This window comes from Athene cunicularia (assembly GCF_003259725.1).
Source record: "Athene cunicularia isolate RWA chromosome 1 unlocalized genomic scaffold, athCun1 chr1_part1, whole genome shotgun sequence".
Classification (NCBI taxonomy): Eukaryota; Metazoa; Chordata; class Aves; order Strigiformes; family Strigidae; genus Athene; species Athene cunicularia.
Window position 1 is genome coordinate 54,705,654 of NW_020799091.1, and position 23,488 is coordinate 54,729,141.

Here is a 23,488-nt window from a genome sequence, read left to right on the forward strand (position 1 = left end):
TGTGCCCCAGCAAATCCCTCATCCCCTATGAATGAAGCACAGCCATGCTGCCCTTTTAGTGAGGCTCCAAAACCCCTGTAAAAAGGTCTCTCACCCCCACTACTATCCGAGGGATGCAGCCACCCTGGTGCTCAGAGACCCTTTGGGTCCCACTGCTCTTGTTGCTGCAACGTGTAGGTACTTCTGACTCAGGAGAAGATGCAGGCAAAGCTGTTTTCCAGATTTGGCTCAGTTGTGTCTACAGTTGCTCTGGCAAGTTGCTTCATCTCACCTGCTACCTGCACCAGCAAACAGCAACTATTGCTCCAAGACACTGCATTTTGCTATGAAGCAACTGTTGCATTAGCTCTACCCCAGAAGCAGCAACATTCATGCAGAGAGCACTTCAGGGGAGAAGATGCTTCGAAAAAAAATAGCTGAGTGGCTGGAGGTGGGACAGGGAGCTCCCAATTAGCCAGGATGACTGGGACTAGCATGGATCGCGACTCAGATCCTGGCTCCCCTCTCAGCGATCTCCATCAATCAGCGTGGAGCAGGAGGACTTGGCAGAAAGCTTAAATGCCACCCTGGGAACCGGCACCTCTGCCCAGGCGCCAGCAGCGCACACCAGCAGCCCACACGGGGCTCGCAGGGATGCGCTGGCTGCGCTGTGGGCACCGGCGTTTCCTGCCCAGGCCTCCGACTGCCGCTGCCTTTGCTGCGCTCCTGGGCCACGTGTCCTGTGGCTTCTGAGCTCCAGTTCCTCCCTCCCCTGTGCCCCCCTCAAAATCCTTATCAACTGCAGAGGAAACTAGAGGAGATGCACAGGGAGATTAGGAGATGCTGCACAGCTGTATTGCTCTGCGGGTCAGAGGAGAGGATGTGAGGAACCGCCCTTCACTCCTCCATCCCACAAACACACATTATGGGCTGGAGCAGGGAGGCAAAGGTCCTGCGCAGACATCCCCTGCTCCTACAGGGCACTGCGGACCGACCGCTCCCCAGGCTGACCCAGACCTTGCTGCTCCGCCAGCTTTAGCCTCATGCAGCTTCCGAGAGCTCACAAACATTCTCCTGTTGCTAGAAGCAGAGGTAGCTGTGGGCTGGCAGCTCGCTTGCGCCCGTGGAAGTGGGGTTTTTCCCCTAAAACCCGCCTCTTGAGGTTCTCTTTGGTGCCCGAGTGTCCGTTTCGGCCCCTCTCGCCGTCGCTACCTGTTTCTTTTTTCCCCCACGGAAGACTCCGTGCGTGTGGGTTTGACACAAGAAGAATGCAGGCAAAATTTTCTGGCCGATTTATTTTCCGACTGTCGTGACATTCCTCTTTTTTATGGTTTTGCCAGCCGTGCAACGGTCGGTGGAGAAGAACAAGCCTTGGCGTCGTTTTGTTTTAATGAATCTTCCTTTGGGTTTTTTTGCTAAGCAGTTATTAACTCGGATGTAATTGCTTCACTGATAAATGACAGCGTAAAAGCTTGGGGCAGTAAGGGATGCAAAGGTATGCTAAAGCGATACCGAGCTCTGCTTGGGTTTAGGGCAGTGTTAATTTGAAGCAAAGCTGGGAGTTTTGCTATAGTGCCTGAAATCAAAGACTGACTCGGTGCTGCATTTCTTCCCTGGTTAAGGGGAAACATTTTTGCCCTTTAAGGAAGCCCTACTGGGAAACAGGGTCACTGCAGGAAATCTTCACAACTCATCTTTTAGTTGAATAATCAGCACTGATTCTGGCTGGTAGAAAAGGTGGAAGTGCAGATGGCATCGATTTTATAACCTCAGGAATGACTGTAAAGAAAGGTGGGGAAGGTTTTTAAAATTATGGCACCTTTTCCAAGTGTTTATAGTTATAAATGAATAAAATATACAGTGTCCCAGTGGCTTTGATACAAAACTTAAGGTCTACTGTTCAACGGTCTGGCCAGACACTCCCTTTGCACTGGAGCCTGAGAATGGATTCTGGTGTGAAAGGTTTGTTTAAAAGGAAAAGAAAGTCTATTAATCAAATCACTAACAGAGATTAATATTATCATAACAGAGGTTAACATTATCACAAAGATAATTCATACCAGTATCAGAAAACCTTTAATCTCTGTATGTACAAAGGGCTAAAAGAAGTCAAGATAACTAAAAAGAGATAACGCAGGCAACCCTTAAGCATCACTTTTGCAGGATGCTTCCCTTGTGTGGAGAAGTACTGTTCCCCAGACCTTTTTCTGACCCAGCCCCACGGTGATAGAAGGGTTTGCCATTTCTGCAAAGGGGTGGGAGGCCTGGCTGGCATCAGTCACCCTACGGCCAAGTGTGGCAGCTGAGAACGTGGGTTTCCAGGCTTGGCCAAGGAGCTGTGGTCTGTGTGCAGGCGGGCATGGAGTGATCGCCGGTGCGTAACCTTTTGGATCCCTGGAATCTATTGTTTAAGCTGTTCTTTTAGCTCTGGGTTAATCTGTTTTCAGAGTAAGAAAAGTGTAGCTGCAAAGTGTGCAGAATTGGGAACATCTAAAATTCCAAAAAGAAGAAGAAACTTGACAGCAGAGTCCTTGCCACCTCTTCCTCCAGACTCCTGTGCATTGAAACCTTGTGTGTTGGGTAACAGGTTCCACCTGCCCAAGGAATGAGTTTCTGAGGCACCTTCTGCACAGTGAAACATCCACCAGAGCACTAAACTCATTTTGGACAGAAGTGAGTCCAAAATGCACATCTGGAAGGGCTTTATCCCACCCTCCTGGCCAGACTGCTTACCGTTAGTGGAAGGTTCTTGGCTTTGGTGTTTCTCAGTAACATCTCTAAACGCTGTGGGGCCAGACCTTGGTACCCAGGCACAATGGGAATGAAAGGCAGGCTGGAGAGAGGGTGACATAACCCCCACAAGACAGGCCATGTGAGCTGGGTGGGGCAGAGGGGCAGCCACCAGAGTCCAAGGTGCTTTCAGTAGCTGGCCTAGCCCAGTGTCCCCTCCTCGCCGTTATGGGCTCTGCTGGGAACCCATTAGCACCTGACAATGGGTGTGTATGTCCCCTTTTCATCCCAACCCTTGCACAGTGCAGGAGCATACTTCGGGGTTAGAGCGTGTCACGCGTACCTCAGACGGATTTGTATGTCAGCATGAAGCCGAGCCTGCCTTGGCCCTCAAGTAGCCTCTCTGTTCCCTCCTCTTCCTCTTTGCACAGACTGATGTGGCTAAGCTGAATCCCCTTCCCTGTGATTGGGAACATGGACCTTCCTCACTTCATCCTCAGGTGGGGGACTCAGAAGACACAAAAAAGGAGATATGGGTCTTCCCATTTTTGCTGAGGTGTTTGCGAGCAGAAACAGTAACTCTGTAGAGATGCACATAGTGATAATGTGTTGCTCTCCTTGAAATGGTAGGGCAGGACTGGGAAATTACTAGAAATAATTTTGTTGTCTCAGGGGAAGGTGGCTCCACTCCACTCCTTCCTCACACAGATGGAGAGGATTTGTCTTGCAGAGCAGTTCCTCTTCTATGGAAATGTTTTTTTGTCAAATCAGAAACCTCGGAGTTTTGCTGGACTTCTTGTCCAGAGACACCACTCGGGTCTGCCAGAGGATCAGAGACAAAACCAGGGGGTAAGAACCGTGCCAGTTGCTGGGGCTCTCCTGTGGGATGCAGGGGAAGTCCTTCCTTCTTCAGAAGCAGTGTTGTAGTTTGGGTCAGGATTGATCCGGAGATGGTTCCCCCTTACCCTTGTTTTGGTTTGCATCCTGGAGCAATCTTGGATTGCGCTCCCCACATTGCTGTAGGGTGGCCCGGCAGCGGGGCTGCCCCAAAGGCTTTCAGGCCATCGCTCCATCACACGAGCGACCACCAGAGAAAAGTGCACCTGGTGCCCTTCCACCTTTATGCATTCCTGTGCAAGAAATTGATTTGTCCAATCCTGGTTAAGGGCTCAGCGCCACATTCTGGATGCAAGCAAAAATATTCTTGCTCTCTGTGGGACTTAGGATCATTTTGGGTTTGCGTTTGTGCGCTACTCGGAAGCTTAGTGATGAAACCACCTCCCCAAAAGAGGACCTATCAGTTCCCATGTTTCCAGTGGTGGATCCGATGACCTTTTTCAAGAACTAAACAAAAATTACTTATGACCTTTAGGTAATAGAGGGGGTGTATATAAGGGTACTTTAGAGGGTAATAGAGCTTAGAAAAACATACAAAAGCAATGGCTGTGTACTTTTAAAAGGAATCTATGCTGTATCTGTAAGGCAACCTATTATACTCCACATGATGGAGACTGCAAGGTGCCAGTGGAGGCATTTATTGTGAAAGTGACAGTCTTCAGAACTTTTATATATTTTTTTCTGACTGTTATATGATAGGAATATAGGCATTCCTCCTAACTCTTTATGAGCATCAGAGGCAAGCACAAGAGCAGTGAGGCAAGAAAGATGAAGATCTAACAAGATTAATTTGAATGCAAGACAAAACATATTTGTTTAGAAAAAAACCAACCTACTTTGAAATAGGTTTCTCTTGGAATGCTGCTAAACATGACTTTATGAGTAATGCATGTTTGTCTGCTTGCCTGTTTAAAACATGGCCTTTTGTTGCTTGCGACCTTCATTTGGGTGGTTAATATGTACATGGCAAGCTTTCTATGGGACTTGGTGTAAAAACAGACAGGAATCTTTTGGAAAGTGGACATCTTTGGTCTTGAGTGGAAGAGCATAAAGAAATAGGCAGCTCCTGCATTATAAGCCTTGGTAAGCAATGTAATGTTCTTACTTTCTATGAAGCAAAGAAAAAGTCACAGCCAAACGCTATACATAGTTTTAACCTAGAGTCCAAGCAATAGGATGCTGGATTTGGAGAAAAGGTTGATTTCACCCTTTCATTCTTCCTAGTCAGCCTAGTGGGACTCACAGAGTCTTCTGCTCTTCCACATCACTAGTCTAGATTGTGATTTTTTTTTTTTTCATACATTTTGTTTCAAAACTGTGTGCCAGTTGGATGATTGCTGTGGTGAACTGAAACAAGTCCCACTGTGGCTGGCCTGCACAATTTGGTGAAATATTTAGTGAGGAAGGTTATTCATTCAGCAGAACTGAGCAGTCCTCCAGCTCATGCTGTTTATAATTGAAAATGATTTCTGGGTGAGTGAGTTAATTATTTCTTACTGTCTCACTACCCTCTACCTATACTAAAACTGTGCATTGACCTTCAGGAACAGCTGAATTTCAGCCCAGTGGTTCCTAGCATATTCTGGTTATTTTGGTTGGGGTGAATATTTACTGTTTCTCCTAGGAGGTTCAGACCTAAAAAAAGGTTTAGAGGACCTCTGGGTAAATATGTTCATGGTTCAGCACTTTAATGTGTCAATTAGCTACTAACAGTGTCAATAAATTGGACCTGTCAAAAATAATAGCTTCCTTTCCAGTCTTCATCCCCTGCTTTACCTGTGTGCTACAAGAAATGCATTATACGCTGCCAAAAGTAGTAAAAGCCAACTTTTCCATGCCTGTAGCAAAAATTTACAAAGCAAAGCTGCTTTCTTCAGACTTGGGTCTTGCACACACAACTCTCTCTCTTATGTTCCAACCTGTGAGTCGTTTGACCGTTATAGTTATTTCATTGACTGTTGTATTTCTTTAGCAGACAGGCTACAGAAGCAGTTGCAAGTGAAAGAAAGTCTGTGTGCTTGCCAGCAGATGTAGATAAATGCCGGTAGGTTGTGTTCGCAGACATGCAGCACGGCACCCAAGTTGGGTAGGACTGATAAAATGGGGTGCTACATGCTACATATTGCCTCTTGTGTGCGGCTTGTTGCACAAAGCTATGAATCAATGGTGTTTTTTTTTTTTTTAACGTTCAAACACAGAGCAGTCATCCTGGAGCCGATACACCTCCAGCAGTAGCTAAACCAAACCGGGTGGCAGTAAGGAGAGCAGAAGGCAGCCAAGCATCACTGGTAGCCATCTGCAGTTCAAGGACCTCTTAGCCAGTCACAGATTTCTCTTTAATGACTGTATCCAATCTCTTTTTGAATCTCTCGAAACCTTTAGCATCCACAAATCCTGTGGAAAGGAGTTCCACAACTTCATTATATGAATAAGCACACTTTTTTTTATTTTTTAATCTGCTGCCTTTTGTTTTCATTAGATGTCCTCTAGTCCCTGTTTTAATGTATTAAATTCCTATATATTAGAGACTTTTATGTGGGGTGGGTGTTTATTTGTTATTACATAAAGTTTGGTGTAATAGGCAACGAACACGTGTTTTAGCTCTCAATATTTCCACCCACTGGAGATCAAAGCAAAAAGAATAAATACCCTAATAGTGGAAGTACCTTTTCATTTTAAATGAGATGTAACAACAGGTTATGAAGAAAAACATCTTGTGATAGTTATTCAGCTGTGTAAGATTTCAGTGTTCCACCCCGTAAACAGTGATAGAAGATTATCACAGTCTTTCAATTACACGATAACTCTCAGAAGGAGGAAGAGGCCAAGCAACCCATTGTCCTGCTGAAGGGCCCTGTCCCTGGGAGGTGCAGCTCAGAGCAGCCTCAGCCAGCGCAGCAAAATTGTGCGCGGCTAAAGCCAGCCACAAGCCATTTCTCCAGGCTAAAGTATGGCAGTGACGTGTTTTATCTCGAAGGGCCGCTGCTGCCCATGAAGCTGAGCACGTGTTTGACTTCCTTGCAGAGTGAGGGCCTGCTTGGCAGATCCAAATCAAATTAGTGCATGTCCAGGCAGGCCCAGGACCCCAGCCAGGGCCAGTGCTGCCAACCTGCTGCCACTTGTATTGCATCTGCGACACACACACACAAGACTGACACGTAAGACTTGCTCTGTGTGCACAGAGTGGCTCTGCAACCTGTGACAGGCGCTGCGCAGACCACGTGGAGTTGCTCTTCAAAACCTCATGGGTACAATCTCTTGCAGATACTGTACCCAATGCCACGGGATTGTTATTTGCAGCCCTGAATTCCATAGTATGTTTCTTATGAGCTGGGCTCGGGTGACGCTGCCCCGTGAAGGGCAGACATCACCTAGAAGATGACACTCCGTGGTAAGGTGACGGCACTCCAGCCAAGGCCTGATGCGGTTTGCAATAGCGAATGCCTAATGATGCGCAGGAGGAGAGGAACTACAGCAGAACCCATTGTGGTTCCAGTTCTCACATTAGCCTTACTCTTTCTCACTGCAGGTTACATCCAAGCCTGCAGAGGACTGATGATCTCCGCCGTCTGCCTGGGCTTCTTCGGTGCCATTTTTGGACTGGTTGGGATGAAGTGTACAAAAGTTGGAGGTTCTGATCAGACTAAAGCAAAAATAGCTTGTTTAGCTGGACTGATTTTCATACTATCTGGTAAATATACCTTATTTCTCTAAGTTTGCATATTTGAAGTCACACTAGAGCTGCTTTTCTGCAGAAATCCACGCACAGTACTCCATAACTTCATTGGCTTCAGGGTCAGGCCCAAAGCTCTTCTGCTGGCTCCACTGAATGGTTTGTCTTATGCTTTTCAGGGTTGTGCTCTATGACTAGTTGTTCCCTGTATGCAAACAGGATTACGTCTGAGTTCTTTGATCCTTCTTTTGTTGCACAAAAGTAAGTACTTTCCTATACCCATAAATCTTTCAAAGTAGACGTTAAGTTTCATACAGCGCACCAGAGCCCATTTAAACAGAGAGCACATGCTTCTCTTGTTGGGCAGAGAAGGAAAGTGGGCTGCAGTTTTATTCAATCGTATTTTCCAACTGGAGTAACCATGTGCTGAAATTTAATGAGTGAACACCTTCCCGTACAGCGATTGCTCCGTAATCTTTGAGCCCAGGCTCATTGTGGCTCGGCAGGGTTCTGCCCCACTTGCTGCAGAGCAAATGGGGTTAATCAGAAGTGAAGCTTGCGTTTATGTCAGAGATGCAGTGAAAGGATTGCACAAGACAGAGGTGCTCATTAGGTGCATCATTCAATGGGCAAGGAAAAAAATTATTTCCTTAAGCTTCTGATAGAAGGTGGTTTCCATAAAGGTGTGAAGCACTGTGCAATCTTGACTGCTGTCGAAGAGAGGATTTTGCAGGCTCTGTGGACTTTTTGCTTATAGATTTACAAAACCAGATGACTGAAATTTGAATCATAAACCTTATCGTAACCCACGATCTTACAAGTACTAACATAAATGCTTTAACTATACTTTTAATATCATTCAAGGAAGCGAGTGTTTATAGAATTGCAGGATCCATAGCAGAAATAATGAGCATCCCCAAAGACTCCCTTTAAAGCTGTGCAAGTTCTCGGGACCTACAAAGGCAGAGTTCACTAAACAGTGCATGGATTTTGGATTCATATTTTAACTACCAAGTCTGCAAACGTTGGCTATAAATTATAGCATCATAGACTTTCCTGTTTTGGCTTCTCACATAATGTAAAGTTATCTTTAAAGGCAAGGATCTCAGAATTTTCTTGGTGATTCCAGGATGTGTCAAATATTGAGTATACATTTTCCTGAGACCGAAGTAAGGGCTCAGTAAGGAACTCTGAGCTTTTTTGTTTCTTCTTGATAGAAAGAAAATAGTCTGAAATGGCAATAACTGGGTCCACGTTTGTGGTAGGACTGACACTGCTTCTCCTGTCTTGAAAACAAGTTGATATTAGTTTCCTCAATTCTTCTGTAGTTTCTGCTTGTTTGATACAGTGAGGACAGGATCAAAAGGACTCCAAAAGAAACATGAGTGTGAGGCACTGTGAAGAAAATGGAGCCTCTCACAGCTATATAGCCAGAAGTTACTTATTCATCAGGCTTACTGTCCCTAGTGAAAAATAGCATGACTGTTGCCAGAAGTCCCTTTCCTACACTATATTCCCCTGCTCTTCTGCTGCAAAAGAGCAGGCAGACCTCACAGCGGAGTTTTACTGTAAGGGAATGAGAAATCCAGTTTAAATATCAGAATAAAGGTAGTAAAATATCCTCTGAAGAAACTACCTTTTTCCTTAACAACCAGCATGGCTTAGCTGTGGGCACACATAATCACATCCCCAAAGATAAAGGCAGAGAGGAAAGCCAGGATTTGTGATTTAAGTTGTGCACGGTAGATGTATTTCATGCAATGACCTTGTGTCAGATTAAGCTAATGGAGGCATTCGGCTCTTTCAACCAATGTTCAACATGTTGAAGTAATGTATTTCATTGCTATCTGTGAGCCCTTACTTTGATATGCATTGCAGAAGAATTTAATATGCTTTTTTGGCATATCGTGGAAATATGGCATTGGCTCTTCACTGAGAGAGGGTTTCAACCTTTCACCTTTTACTGCACATTTTTCTCCTGAAGTTATTCTGGCAGTGTCCTAGCCTTGAGATACTGTTAGTGAAAAACAAATGACACAAGATGTTTGTCATCATCTCAGCCATTGAATTTCTCTCCAGCCTTCTACATTTGGAATAGGCATCCTGACTGTGTATGGGTGCAGGAGGAATCGGAGACCTGCCTAAAGCTCTTGTCCAAGAGACTTGTGATTTGGATTATGTACCTAACTGAGGAATGACGGGCACCATGGGGACACCCTAAAACCCACCCTACTTAGAAAGGTATCTTAGGCTGGACTGTATGTCCCAATGCAATAGTTTTCATTTCCAGTTTAAAACAGCTCCAAAGGAATTGCTTGACCCTACATAATAACACTCGCAGAGTCTTGGGGACAGCATGGGATGCCTTGGTTCTTGCAGCCAAGATGGATTTTCTTTTTCGTCAGACACCTCTAATAGGAGAAAATCTGTGCTTCTGGTTTGCTGTCTTGCTATTGTTGCTCACACAGGTTCTCTTAGGGAACTATTTTGTCACTTTTAATTTAAAAAAAAACCCTCTTAGACTCTATCCTTTTGGTCCCTTGCCACAGTTTGAACTCTATAAATCATGATCATTCTTACTGATAAATGGGGTTAGTTTATCCAAATTATCTAACTTCTTGTTCTCTTTTTTAGAGAATTGTTTCCCTTCAGCTTTCTTGTCTCTGAATGGATTGTGCATAGGCCCTCTTTCCACTGTCCTACTGATACTTTTGAATCTATTTTTCATTTTCCAAGAATCATAAGAATTAAACATTCAAAATGTGTATTTCCCTTGGGTAGCTGTGCTGATTCAGGAGGTAGGTAGGTATGTCCTTTACATATGCTGACATCCAGGTGGCTAATGAAGCTTCCACTGGTTTGCCTGGAATTTTGCTTCATGGTCCTAATGTAAGTAACAACTAGAATATTTTTCTTCTGTATTGATACTGTACTTCTCTACTGATACTGTACTTTCTTTCATTGAATTCTGCCTCCTTGGATTACAGCAAAAAATCTGCTTTTAGCCTGCTTGGTCAGTGTAGTTGAAGGTGGCTTTCAGTTCTCTGCAGTTGAATTCTTGTAGTCCTCAGTACTTACCACCTCTGAGCCTCTTCATCCATGAGCTGCCAGCTATCTCTAAGCGGTCTTTAATCTGATTTTGTTGATTAGAGACAGTGGATATGCAGCCCGAGACTTTGGAGAGTGGCTGCTTTGGTTCTTGGAAACAAGAATCATAAGAACAGAATAGTGTGCAAAGGTTTTAATGATAAAGAGGGAAGGGAAAAACAGCAAGTGCAGAAATTTCTTCTAAAAAAGCCTATCTGCTTTTTTTTTGGTCTTTTTCTGGAGGTACCTATGTATGTAAGGGTTTTTTCATATGGTAAGATTTTTTTACATACTGGATTTGAATGGGAGGTTAAGGTTGGCTTCTTAAATGCTGAAAAGGTGGATTAGATAAAATCCAGGGAACCATACACAGATAGAAATGTGAAGTTTTCCATGTAAGCACCATGTAAATCAGAAGGGTTTTTTATCTGTTTAAAGATGTGGAGGAAAGACCAATTGGGACAACTCTGCAACTTACTAACCTAGCAGCATGGCAGTCACCCGAGAAGGGTCCATATAATGCAGTCTGTTTATATATGTTATAGTAACAAATGTTGCTTAGAAAGTGCAAACCATCCCAAGAACAAAGGCTGGACCCCATGTATTCTTTCCCAACTAGTAGGCAACAGTCAGGTAACCCTTTTCTACCTAACTAAACCCAATGGAATCTTGATTTTTTTTTTTTTTTTTTTTTTTCTTGGACAACTGAAGAGCCTCAGGAGGGGAGATGGCAGCTGGTCTCCTTCTCTCTCTCCCGTTAGCCTCTGGCCAACTTTTTAATGTTGTTAGATGGAAATGTGGAAACTTGTGTTTCTCACTTCCTAGGCAAATGGTCTTGGCAAGTGAGTTGTTACAGCAACAGCCTTCCTGGATCTTGGCCCAGCTGTGTTCTCTAGCACTGCGGTGGTCTGTGCTGACTTCTGCGGGGAGCCTAACCCTGGTCCCCGTACCTTAGGTGTGCTCTGGCAGTACCCGAGGGGATGGAGGGATCCCCAGGATGGGGCTTACCTAACATCAGAGTCACTTTGATCTGCCTTTACAGCTCCTTAAAAGAGGTGCCTCAAGGGTCTTTTAGAAGTGTATTTTGTGTGCGTTTCTTGTCTGTTGACTGTATTGGGATCCTGGGTGATGAGCTCTGATGTAGATACCTGCTTCTAATCAGAGAACTCCCAGTCCTTGAACAGGCAGAACTCTGCTCATCTTGTGAAAATTGTAGCACATGATTGGAAATGTGAGCAGTTAGAATGAAAGCTTTACAGGTGTGGCAGATTCTGAAGTCAAATGGGGCTGGGTGCATAGTTTTCCAGGGTGAAAGGCAGCTGAGTTATGGTTTCCAGCAGTTTAATTTGGGGGTTAGGTGCCTAAGTCCCACACTGGGTATGGAGAATGTTTGGGGGAATCTGATCCTTTTTTAGCAATGGATCGTAAGTAAAAGCTCTGCTTAGATGATGTGAATGGCAAATGAAAAAAGAAGCCTAGAAGTTAGAGCACTAGCAGGGCCATGAAGAAACAGGGGCAAGCCCTCATAAGTACCCTACTTCTGAGCTCCAGTATCTCCATCCCTTTTTGGCAGTAAGTTCCCGAGTCAGAAATTACTTGAACCTGGGCATCCAAAGCATCTAGCATTGATATCCTAAGTGTGGCTTTTTCTCTGTGTGATTTTTTTTTTTTTTTTCCCCCCCCAAAGTCTGTTCTTTACCTCTGGTTAGAATCTCAAGAAAACATGGAAAAGTGATTTTTTTTTTTTGTTCTCCAGCCAGTGTTCACCCTCTTGTGACCTATTACAGAAGTCACTATATCATTTTCTGGGGGTCTGGGCTCACAGGCAATTTTCAAGTGTTTCCATAGTGTCGTCTTCGTAAAGATACAGGTTTTGTAGAACAGCTTATAGGTGGTTTTGGTCATGTATTTCAGCTAATATGAAATTAGGATCTGTTCACATGGAAGTGTTCAGACTAGCAACTGCACAGTCTTTCAGTTGTACAGGCAAGCTATCAAGCAGAGGCCTTCATTTGGCTGCCTCACCAGAGCTTATAGTAAATAAACTCACTAACAAAGGCTTGAACAGCTCAGCCACCGGACCAATAACCGCAGCTGGATGGGGAACAAGGGCCTCTGTTTTCAGCGCAGGATCCTAGGAGTCAGGAGGAGATAAACGTTTCCTCAAGGAGGAACTGGAGCAGAGAAGAAGGAGAAAGAGACATAGAGTCTGTGCTAATAGTGAGGAATATGAGACTTTGGAGACTGTTGGGCCTGCAGTCTAACGCAGGTCATCCCAAAAGTGTTTTAAAGAGCAGTACCTCAGGCAAAAAGCTGGGGAATGGAGCATACAAGTGGCAGCCATGGCTTGCTGCTTGTCTTGAAGCTCTAGAGCGCAGGTTATGGGCGCTGAGCTCAATTAGGGGGAGGAAAATAATCTCTTCCCCATGCCCTTCTTTTCCTTCATTCACTACTGTGGCTTTAGAAACTTTACCCTCATGTGATAATGCTCCTAAAGCACCACCATTTCCTCTTGGAGCCAAACTGAGGAGTTTCTGACTGCAATTTGTGGCTGCCCTGGACAGTGGAGGGGACTGTTGCTGTGACCTGGAGCTGTGCCCAAGGCCTTGGAGGGGAGCCGGTGTCTTCCAGCTTGGATTCAGCCACAAGGACTGGAGGAGCAGAAAGTTGCTGGCACATGCACATGTGCCTGTGTACACACGTGTGCATCTGCATATGTGTGTATGTATGTACATATCTGTATACACATAGATACATCTGTATATGTATCTATGCATATATGCATATATTGCGTGTGTTTATATATATTACATATATGTATTATACGTGTGTGCAGAAACCTCATGTTTTAAGCAGGCTGGAGTGTGGATAGGGAGGGAGAGCTAGAGGGGAGAGTTAAGCAGAGTTGTAGGCAGCAGCTCTAGTCACCGGCTCAGCAAAACCCCAGTCCAGTTTGGGAGCCAACAGGAACAAACCTGCAATGGTCCAAGGGGACAGAAGCTGTGCACTGCGCTGTAAACAGGCCATAGAATCACGTAAGCCCGCAGCCAAGGATGCAGGAGGGGACGTGGCACCCCACTGGCTGTGCGGAGAGGTAAGCATTGCCCCACTGTACTGCAGGGACAGAGTTTGCCTCCGGAGTAAGAGGGAAATTACAACAAGAACAAGGGTGAAAGGCAGAGCTGAAAAGCTGCCGACTTTGCGATGAATGATGTGTATGTCAGTGGAAGATTATTCAAGAAAAAAGTAAAATTTAGTTCTTTTATTCTGAAAAAAATTGTTAAATCCATGTGCTCTTTTATTAAACCCATTTATTAACTTCCTGTAGGTATGAATTAGGAGCAGCTTTGTTCATTGGATGGGCTGGAGCTTCACTCTGCATAATTGGTGGCAGTATATTCTGCTTCTCAATAGCTGAAAACAGTAATTCTCCAAGGTAAAACACAAACTGTACTTACTGAAAGGTATCAATACTAGCACATTTGTATCCACTATACGTATGTGGTTTGATTACTTTTCCAAAACACTCTTTTGGAGGTTCAGAAAAAAGATTGTGTGGATTAAAGAAGATAATGGGGTTTAAGGATAATGCTCTGTCCATCATTAATGCAATTAAGAAAAGCTATTGCCTCAGAGAAATACTTGTGTTATATATACTTTGTAAGTTTACCACAGCTGGGAAAAATGCATTCACTGATGTAGGAAAAGTGGTCAGGTTATTTTACAGGTGTGAATAGACAAGTTTGTTTAAGCCCAAATCATCAGATCAGAAGTGAGAGCAATGAAGGACGGGCGGTGGTGGCAGTAGGACCTCCAGCAGCAGAGGAGGGGTGGTAACAGAGGCACAGCTGGAGGGAGTAACTATTCACCTAGGATCTGCCACAGCCTATTTCATGAGTGGGCCCTAGCTGTGAATGAGGGGTATGCTTTTATAGAAAAGCAAATTGCAAAGAAGAGATCCTGGAAGGGGAATGTCAAACCAGAATGAGAGCACACAGGGAGGGGAGGTGTCCCCCCCTACCCCCTCCCCTGAAATTTATAGGTACATTCCTATACATTTCTTCTAGTCTTATGAGTAAAATGTTTGGATGCAGAGATGTTACCTGTCTGTGGGATGAGCTGTAGATGGTTGATTCTCTTTTCTTTTCAGGAGGGGGTATGCATATAATGGAGCCACATCTGTGATGTCTTCTCGTACAAAGGTCCACAACAGTGTCCCAGACAAAACCCCACCAAAGCACTTTGACAAGAATGCTTATGTTTAATTGTACTGTTGGAAGATTTAAAGCGTTTTAAAAATGAGTTTGTATGTTTCATTCAGAGTGATTTCCCCCCCCCCCCCAAACTTTTTAAAACATTAACTTGCAGCTTTTTACATACCGCTGTAAATTTTATTATGTAATATTTTAAGGATGAAGTTGGTATTGTAAAGTTTATACCTGAAAATCATGAGCTGATGTTGCTTTCTTGCAAAAAAATAAATGAGGTATTTACCAATTTGGTATGTCAGTTGCTTATGGGAATGGCTTTGCACACATCATAGTGCCTGCAGTGCATCGTTGCACTGCAGTGTCTGAAATGGGCTCAGTGCTGGACAAAACAGCCGTACTCTAGGCAGGTTAATATGTAAAATAGCTCACCACTGATTAGCGGTGATGTTGGAATTGCAGAGCATGTGGCAGCTGCAGCACCCGATGACGACAGTCAGTGGGAAGTGGCAGGCTCTTACCTCCTTATCACACTGCCAGGGTTGAAAAGCGTGCAACTTGGCTGGTTTGGGGCCATAGGAATAAGAAGAGGAAGAGACTGGGTGAAGTGTAAAGAAGTATGGGATAGGGGGAGGCAGGAGCAGGTACTAAGAAGAAGAATCAGGGGCAGTTGTTAGAAAAACAAATCTGCCAGAGAGAGTCTTGCATGGCCTAGGAAGGATACACGCACGGGAAGAATGTGAGATTTCGTGTGTGTGGCAGGGAGAGCAGAGGCTGCAGGCCCTGGGGACTTTTGTTGTGGGCAAGACAAGGCTCAGAGACAGTTCCGGCATCCTGCACTGGCTTTGTGCCACTGGTCTCCCACCCTGCCTCAGCACTCACCCTTGCTCCTCACAAGACCCTTCCAGGGCCTTGGTTTCGCTCGCCTCCACTGGGCAGGGCGCTGGGGTACCTTGGGCTCTGAGCCACGGGGTTACGAAAGGGGAGGTAAAACCCCAGGCAATATGGCAATACCAGCCGGCCTGCTCTGCCAGCGACCTTTCTGAAGGGCTGAGCAAATAAAAGCAGGCAGTACTTAACAGCACTATTGTAGATAATCCTGAATTAGTTACAACACTTCCACAATTCAGCTAGTACCTTTTTTTTTTTTAACCTGTTCACAGAAATGTGATGGCTTTTTAGGGAATATTTGTATGTCAAGTCAGTAAATGAGATCAGAGCTTATAAATAACCACAAAATGCCTTCTAGACTGAGACCCTAAAACAATACACAAACTGAGGTCTGTCTTGAGGTTTGAACTGATGGACCCTTGGAGTTTCAACACATTAGTTATTTTGGGACAAAAGTGTAAATATAAAAATGAATAGTTCTATTTAATACTATACAGTATGATAGGAAAGGTTCTAAAATACATCAGAAGCCATTCAAAGTTATTTTTATTTAAGTCAAAACACTATTGTGTTTTTTTAAGAAGGTGACCAATATGGACAAAACCATTATGAAAGTATTTCTGCAATAGCACATAAGTGCTTTGCTCACCTTAGCTTGATGCTTTAATTTTTTTCCCAGTTTTTATCCTTTTATGTTAACTAAGACTCAACTCTAAAAAAAAAAAAAATTGCTTCACAAAACGAGGCATTTAATAATAACTAGTTTTATAGTTGAGGCCTTTTTTCTTTTCATTTGGTGTTTATTGTAAACCATAGTAGAAATGTAACATTTTAATACATGGAAATATTTTCTTTAAAATGTTCACAATTTTATATAAAGTTTATGATAAAATTCAAGAAAATGTGCAGTTAAAAATTTCATAAAGTAATTACCATAAATTCTGTTCTTTCTTGAAAGACCAGTTTCAATTTTTAATGTAAACATTAGAGGCAAAATCTTCACCTCAGTGAAATCAAAGAGACTTTCACCAATGAATTAATGAGAAAGAAGAATTAACTCTCAATTTCCAAACAGACATGGCCAGTAGTGCATATATGAATATTCTTGTTTCAGATTAAAGGACTGAAAGACAAGAGCTCTGTAAACAGTATTCCTTGTTGTTACATGTCCAATATGAGGTATGAATAGGAAACACCTGATGTTTCCAACTACATTTTCAACCCCAACAGAACCCAAAAGCAGTGTCTCCTGTCAGGAACACAACAATTATATGTCTGAAGAATCACTCCAATCTGTTACAGTGACTAAGCTGCTTTTTAACGTGCTTGTGTTATCAGCTTCATGAAGGCCTGTTAAAGTAACAAAAAAATATTAACAATTATTAGTACTATTTTGGGGGTATTTTTACTTTGTATATGTCTATGAGATAAAATCACATGCTATGTAAGCAAACACCTTGGACTTCAGAAAGTTCAGAATTTCATCTGCTGAAGAAATTAGAAGTGTTGATAATATGAAGGCTGTTTCTGTCACAGAACACAATGCACAGTACAAGCAGTCAGTGTCTACATTAGTTTCTACATAACTTTCCCTTTAAAAACAACCCCGAGTATTTTTATATAACTGACATAGCTTTAACCTTTAAGTATATTGAAATGCTACGGCTAGAAACTACTACTTAAGTTCTATGTAAGATTGGGGCTATTACTTTACTAGTAGTTCAAACACTTAACATCAGCCTGGTAGGTCACTTAGAAATATTAAACAAACTTGAAATAATATTATTATTATTCTCAAGAAAAAGGAAGAAAGTTTCCCTCCTCTCTTAAATTTGGAAAGGGATTAAACAAAAATCCTAGATGATTAATTTTTAAGATGAAGTTGAAGGCTGACTGTACGATCTGTTTTAAAATCTGCAATTTAAGTTTCTTGGCATCTCTGTATATTTATGTCTGTGTTGTTTACGTGCAAGTATATATCATAAATATCACATATGATATCTATATGACATAAACCCAAGCACTTTTTCTTACTTGTTCTTTTCTTACGAAATACCATATATTGAAGTACAATGTGTAATATACTTAAGTTATCCTCTAGGTGTGTCAGTTGCCTAGGGCTGATGATGTGGGAGAACGAATACGTTACCTTCCTCCTTAGGTACACTTGCCTTCGGAAGACCCCATGCGTGGACCACAGATGCAGCATTTGTCTCATTTTTCTGAACTGTCAGTGCCTTCTGACCTCTATCATCTTTCATCAATAAAAAGTCATCTTCTACTGATGATATATCCCAATCATCTTCATCAACTTCTGTGAACTAACAAGGAGAAGAAAAAACATGTATTTTCTCTCTGTCCCTTCAAGTTGTGCTGAGATCTTCCATAAACTCAACAATGTGAAACCACTAAAGAAAAATCCACTGGCAGAAGGCCTTTATGACATCTATCACCACGGTTTTAAAATCCACATAATTCAATTACCTAAATGATATTAATTCACTATTATAATTCCAAAGCTAAAAGTAGGTGTTTCTGAAGCAAGTCAGGAACTGCAAAAGTTTAAAGTTCTGTCAGTTCTATAACTGACAGAAACCTACATTTTCAGGTATTACATGTCTAACTTAAATAAGGATCATCTTTTCTGGGATAGTAGCTATTCCAATGAGATGAAAGTCCTTTAAGAATATAAAGACACGATGTGTTATCATGCAAGTTGGCAGTTTAGTTTCTCATATAAGCGTTATCTATATTCAGAAAAATTTAATATTGCAATAAAGGCCTTTTCAACTTAAAACTAATTTATTTGAAGAGAAAATTAAATAATGAAATTTTTAAAAACACATGGTGTTTGATGTTAAAATATGTATTCTTCTTAAGAATCACTGTCAGCATGTACAAGCATACTTTTAATTAAGTGGTGGATTTGCATAGTAAATTCACAAAGTGAGAGTCAGGTCAAACAGATGAACTTGAAGGCAGTGAGTTCATGGTCTTTCTTACCTCATCTGCCTGAGAACTAAATATCTTTATTCAGCTTTGGAAAGGAGAGCTACAGCATTTCCTTATTTGTCAATCGGATGCAGTCCAATGGAATCAAGCCATTATTAAAACAGCTTAACTGTGGAAAGTGAAAGACAGTTTCTCACAAAGCTAAAACCTTCTTTCACTGGAGTTCTCAATATTACACTAAGATATCGAAGGTGCTTCTACTGCACAGAAGAAAGACTCATGCTATTAGAGAATAATGTAAGGTATGTACATACTAGAGAAAAATCAACAAATATGAACGTGTCGTGTGTCTCGAAAGAAGGAAGAGAGACTGCAGTAATGCTCTATCTTGCAACATAATTCAATTTTAACATTGCAAACAGTTTTTCAGAAACTGACAGATCTGCTCAGTGTGCTGTATTATTAACATACCAGGATTCAACATTTTGCTGTTTTAAATTATCTGCATTGGGAGGGTGTGGTAATGGGAAAGTCAGTCACATATATTGAGAATGCTGGAGGAAGAGCTTCCTCAAACATTCACTAAGTCCCAACTGATACTTAAAAGTACAAAATACAGAGAAAAATGCCAACTGTGAACTGAATTCAGTTTTGATCAAGTGTAAATACAAAGCACCAATCAAAACTGCTAAGCAGTTTTATTAACTCAAAGACTTACTCCAAAGAAATACCATAATCTATATCTGATACTGATGAACTCAGATAATACAGCTTCAGGTAAGCACAAAATTAATTTTCTCTAAAATGTTTCTGAAGTAATGTCTGTGAAACATGACCTTTATAAAACATACGACAATGGGATGCCTTACAAAGGATTCATGGTGTTACGAGTTTTGAGAATGACCATTAACAACTATAAATATTTAAGATATTAGTATTTAAGCTAATAAAAAATTATGTCTTTGGGCACCTTTGAAAATCCCACCTAAAAATTAAAGAATTAACTTGCACTATACATCTACATTTAAACACACAAATATGGACATGAATATATGTGCATTCATATATAATTAGCAAAGAATGCAAGATGGTGTGTTGTTCTGTAAAGATTACAGAAACGAAGTAGCAATGCCTGCCCTGGTTCATAAACTCATTTGAACTCATGTCCATACAGGAACACCCACTGTGTTGATACAGGGACACAATATATTCTAAATGAATTACAGGAAAAACACGTTTCATAGAATCATGGAATGGTTTAGATTGGAAGGGACCTTTAGATATCATCTAGTTCCACCCCCCCTGCCATGGGCAGGGACACCTTCCACTAGCCCAGCTTGCTCAAAGCCCCGACCAGCCTGGCCTTGAACACTGCCAGGGAGGGGCAGCCACAACCTCTTTCGGCAACCTGTTCCGGTGCCTCACCACCCTCATGATAAAAAAATTTGTGCTTATATGCAATCTACTTACCGTCTTTCAGTTTAAAACTACCGCTCCTTGTCATGTCACTACAGGCCTTGGTAAAATCCATTTTTCCTATAAGCCTCCTTTATGTTTTGAAAGGCCGAAATAAGTTCTCTGCAGGGCCTTCTCTCCTCCAGGCTAAACAACCCCAACTCTCTCAGCCCATCCTCAGAGTGCAGGTGCTCCAGCCCTCTGACCATTTTTGTGGCCATCCTCTGGACCCGCTCCAACAGATCCATGTGGGGCCCCCAGAGCTGCTTCTGAGGCAGCCCAGGACACAGTTGGCTTTCTGGGCTGAGAGCACACAGTGCTGGATCATAGTTTTCCACCCACTAATACCCTCAGGTCCTTCTCCACAGGGCTGTTCTCAATCCACTCATCACCCAGCCTGTATTTGTGCTTGGAACTGCCTCGACTCATGTGCAGGACCTTGCACTTGACCTTGTTGAACTCCATGAGGTTTTCATGGTCCCACCTCTCCAGCCTGTCCAGGTCCCTCTGGATGACACATCCCTTCCCTCCAGCATGTTGACCACACCACACAGCTTGGTGTCCTTGGCAAACTTGCTGAGGGTGCACTCAATGCACTAGGTCATTAATAAAAATATTGAACAATACTGGTCCCACTCATTACTAGTTTCCACTTGGACACCGAGACATTGAGTTTACCTCCTTAGACACAGCCATCCATACAGTTCCTCAGCCATCTAACAGCCCACCCACCAAACCCATGTGTCTCCAATTTAGAGGTAAGAATGTTATGGGGAACCATATCATAGGCCTTACAGAGTCCAGGTATAGATGACATCCATAGCTGCTCCCTTGTCCACTGATGCAGTCATACCATTGTAAAAGGCCACCAAATCAGTCAGGGACTATTTTCCCTCGGTGAAGCCATGTTGTCTGTATGTAATCACCTCCCTGTCTTCTATATGTTTTGTCCTATCTTCCAGGAGGATCTGTTCCATGATCTTACCAGAGGTGAGGCTGACTGCTTGGTAGTTCCCAGGGTCCTCCTTTTTCAAAAGGGGTTTGATGTTTCCCCTTTTCCAGTCAAGGACTTTGCCTGACTGCCATAACTTTTCAAATATGATGGAGAGTGGATTGGCAACTACACCAGCCAATTTCCTTAGGACCCTGGTCAGCATCTCATCAGGTCCCATGGATTTATATATATTCAGGTTCCTCTGGTGGTCTCAAACCTGACCTTCTCCTATGATAGGAAGGATTTCATTCCCCAGTCCCTGCCTTGAGGTTCAGGGGCTTGAGACATGTGGGAAGAGAGGTTACCAGTGAACACTATGGCATCTTTTAAGGCTTATTTTGCTACAGCTCTTTGCTCTTGAAGCCCAAACTCCTTAACACAGTGTCCCACTGTGATCTTTACAGAATGTAACATCCCCTAAATTTACCTGTGAACGTTTTACAGTTTTGTATCATCTTACATTGAAGAAAATTTCAAAGTAACATTTGGACAGACACTGTAGCCGCCATATCCCAGTTGATAATTTTGAGCGTGGTGTGATTTGCAGCTAGCACATGGACAAGTTACGTGTCACCAGTGGCAATTAAAAGCACACAGGCTAAATGTGATTACCCTACCACTAGAGGCAAAGTTATTAAGACAATCACCACCTTCTGGAAACTGAAATAGAAGTGTCACTGTTTCTGGAAGGACTGATAAATTTCAGATTTAACGGCAATCAGGAAGCCCTAAGGTATCAGTTTTATTATGGGGAACAGGATTCTCAGTAATTATGATTTGTTTAGTTAGTGAAAAAATATTTTCTTAAATGCTAGGACTAGTATCTGGCTGTCTACTTCAATCTAATAACAATTACTAAACCTGAAATTAAAAAAACTACCCGCTGTTGACTTCTGATTTGGAGTAACTTTTGTTCCTTTTAAAAACCGTTCAGGCAAAGATCAATTTGCATTGCAGTGGCTTACCAGTTATAAAACTCTAAACTGAGGGGAAGACTGGGACCTTAGGAGCCTGAAGGGTAAAGAATAAGTTGTGTTAGTATTCTGATGGTGAACACATGCCATACTCAATGGAGAGACATCAGTGATAGATCTGATTTAGTCTGAAAACAGTGTATGATTGTAAATGGATGCAGCAGAACAAAGACCATACTCAAAACCAGAATTTGTTCCCTCATTAAAATGTATTTAATGTTTCCATATCATATAAAGCTCTAGAAATAAAAATATTTTAATATATTAGATAAGCAAATTCATTTTTTCCTCCATCAAAACAAGATATTAGGAAACCAAGTAAAGAAGGGCTCTCTCTATGCTGCTAGAACAGGAGATGAAAATGATACCAACTGTGCCCAAACTTTGGACTAGCTGTAGTGATCCAAACCAGTCATGGTATAAACTAATAAGCAGTGTGGATTAGAAGGTCACTTGCCACAGCTATGCATGTCTATATACCAGTGCACATCTACTCAAAAAGACTACTTTGCTGTAAGTCCAAAACTGTCTTTGAGAATTAAGTTCATCACTGTGTCAAGATGGTTACAGCATAAAAAACCCCCCAACATATATAAATATATAATTCAATTAATTAAATAATAATGACTATTAAAAGTGATACCTTCAGTTCTTTCACCTCTTCTTTCTTAATAAATGCCTGTGCAACATTAATCCCTCCAGCTGGTTTGTTCTTATTTCCATGGTTAGAAAGACTTTTTCCAACTTGTTCTGTCAGTTTTTGAATAACTGTTCCTAAAGTTCACAAAAAATTACATCATCAGTTTCCATTCACAAGTAAAAGGCTTTACTGTAAACCCTCTAGAAATCTCCACAAAGCAAAAATAAGTAAAAGAAGTCTCGTTGAGGCAGAGATTGTCTCTTTTTCTGCATTTATATAAAACAGCATGATACACATCTAATTTGAACTGACATCTCTAACTACTATATAGACACATTAGCAAAACCATAAAGTGCACACAAATATATATACACTTAAGACTAGATAATCTTGCTTCATTATGTTTTATAACACAGAAATATTATCAGCAAATGAAAAATCCTGCACAGCCGTTACAACATGCTTATAAGAAGTAGTGAAAATACCTTTTGAAGTTTTGGCAGGTGTTCCAGTTTCTTCAGTTTCACTGTCCTCCTTCCCATCTACATTGCTTTTGCCAGAAGCCTTCTGAAAAGCACTGACTTTGCTGCTTGATGTTTTTGATTGCTTTTGCAATACTTCAGGTGATATGTAATACTGTTTAATATCATCTTCATCCACTTCTTCCTCTGAGCTGAATGGTGGAGTTCTAAGCAAAAATACATACAACCCAACCAAGGATTTACTGGGTTTCAGTGACTGTATTGCTATACACATATTTAAGCTTTCTTGTATTTTCCTTTCCTATCACATGTGCATATTTCTTACATGAAAATAACAGAGGCTCTCAAATTCTAGCTATCTATAGAACTATTTAAAAGAAATCATGCTGCTAAGTAAACTCAGAAAGTTATCACAGAATTATCTCTTATATAGATGTGACTATTGCTATCTATGCAACTATCTTTACAAAACAACAGGCCAATATATAAGTCTTGCCAGGCAAACAAGGATAGGCTTTCATAGACC

The 23,488-nt window shown here is 42.1% G+C and overlaps 2 protein-coding genes across 2 annotated transcripts in view; one reads left to right on the forward strand and one right to left on the reverse strand.

Moving 5' to 3' along the window:
• CLDN10 (claudin 10) overlaps nucleotides 1-14,712 on the forward strand; it is a 59,778-nt gene extending 45,066 nt beyond the window's left edge. The window contains exons 2-5 of the mRNA XM_026851007.1: nucleotides 7,136-7,297; nucleotides 7,459-7,540; nucleotides 13,695-13,802; nucleotides 14,517-14,712. Of these exons, the coding sequence (XP_026706808.1) occupies nucleotides 7,136-7,297; nucleotides 7,459-7,540; nucleotides 13,695-13,802; nucleotides 14,517-14,631 (467 nt within the window). The 3' untranslated portion in view covers nucleotides 14,632-14,712. The remainder of the gene's footprint in view (nucleotides 1-7,135; nucleotides 7,298-7,458; nucleotides 7,541-13,694; nucleotides 13,803-14,516) is intronic.
• A 1,401-nt stretch (nucleotides 14,713-16,113) lies between these two features.
• DZIP1 (DAZ interacting zinc finger protein 1) overlaps nucleotides 16,114-23,488 on the reverse strand; it is a gene marked incomplete at its 5' end in the record, with an annotated part of 34,863 nt that continues 27,488 nt past the window's right edge. Inside the window, 4 exons of the mRNA XM_026845615.1 lie at nucleotides 16,114-16,815; nucleotides 17,615-17,786; nucleotides 22,484-22,614; nucleotides 22,966-23,168. Of these exons, the coding sequence (XP_026701416.1) occupies nucleotides 16,733-16,815; nucleotides 17,615-17,786; nucleotides 22,484-22,614; nucleotides 22,966-23,168 (589 nt within the window). The remainder of the gene's footprint in view (nucleotides 16,816-17,614; nucleotides 17,787-22,483; nucleotides 22,615-22,965; nucleotides 23,169-23,488) is intronic.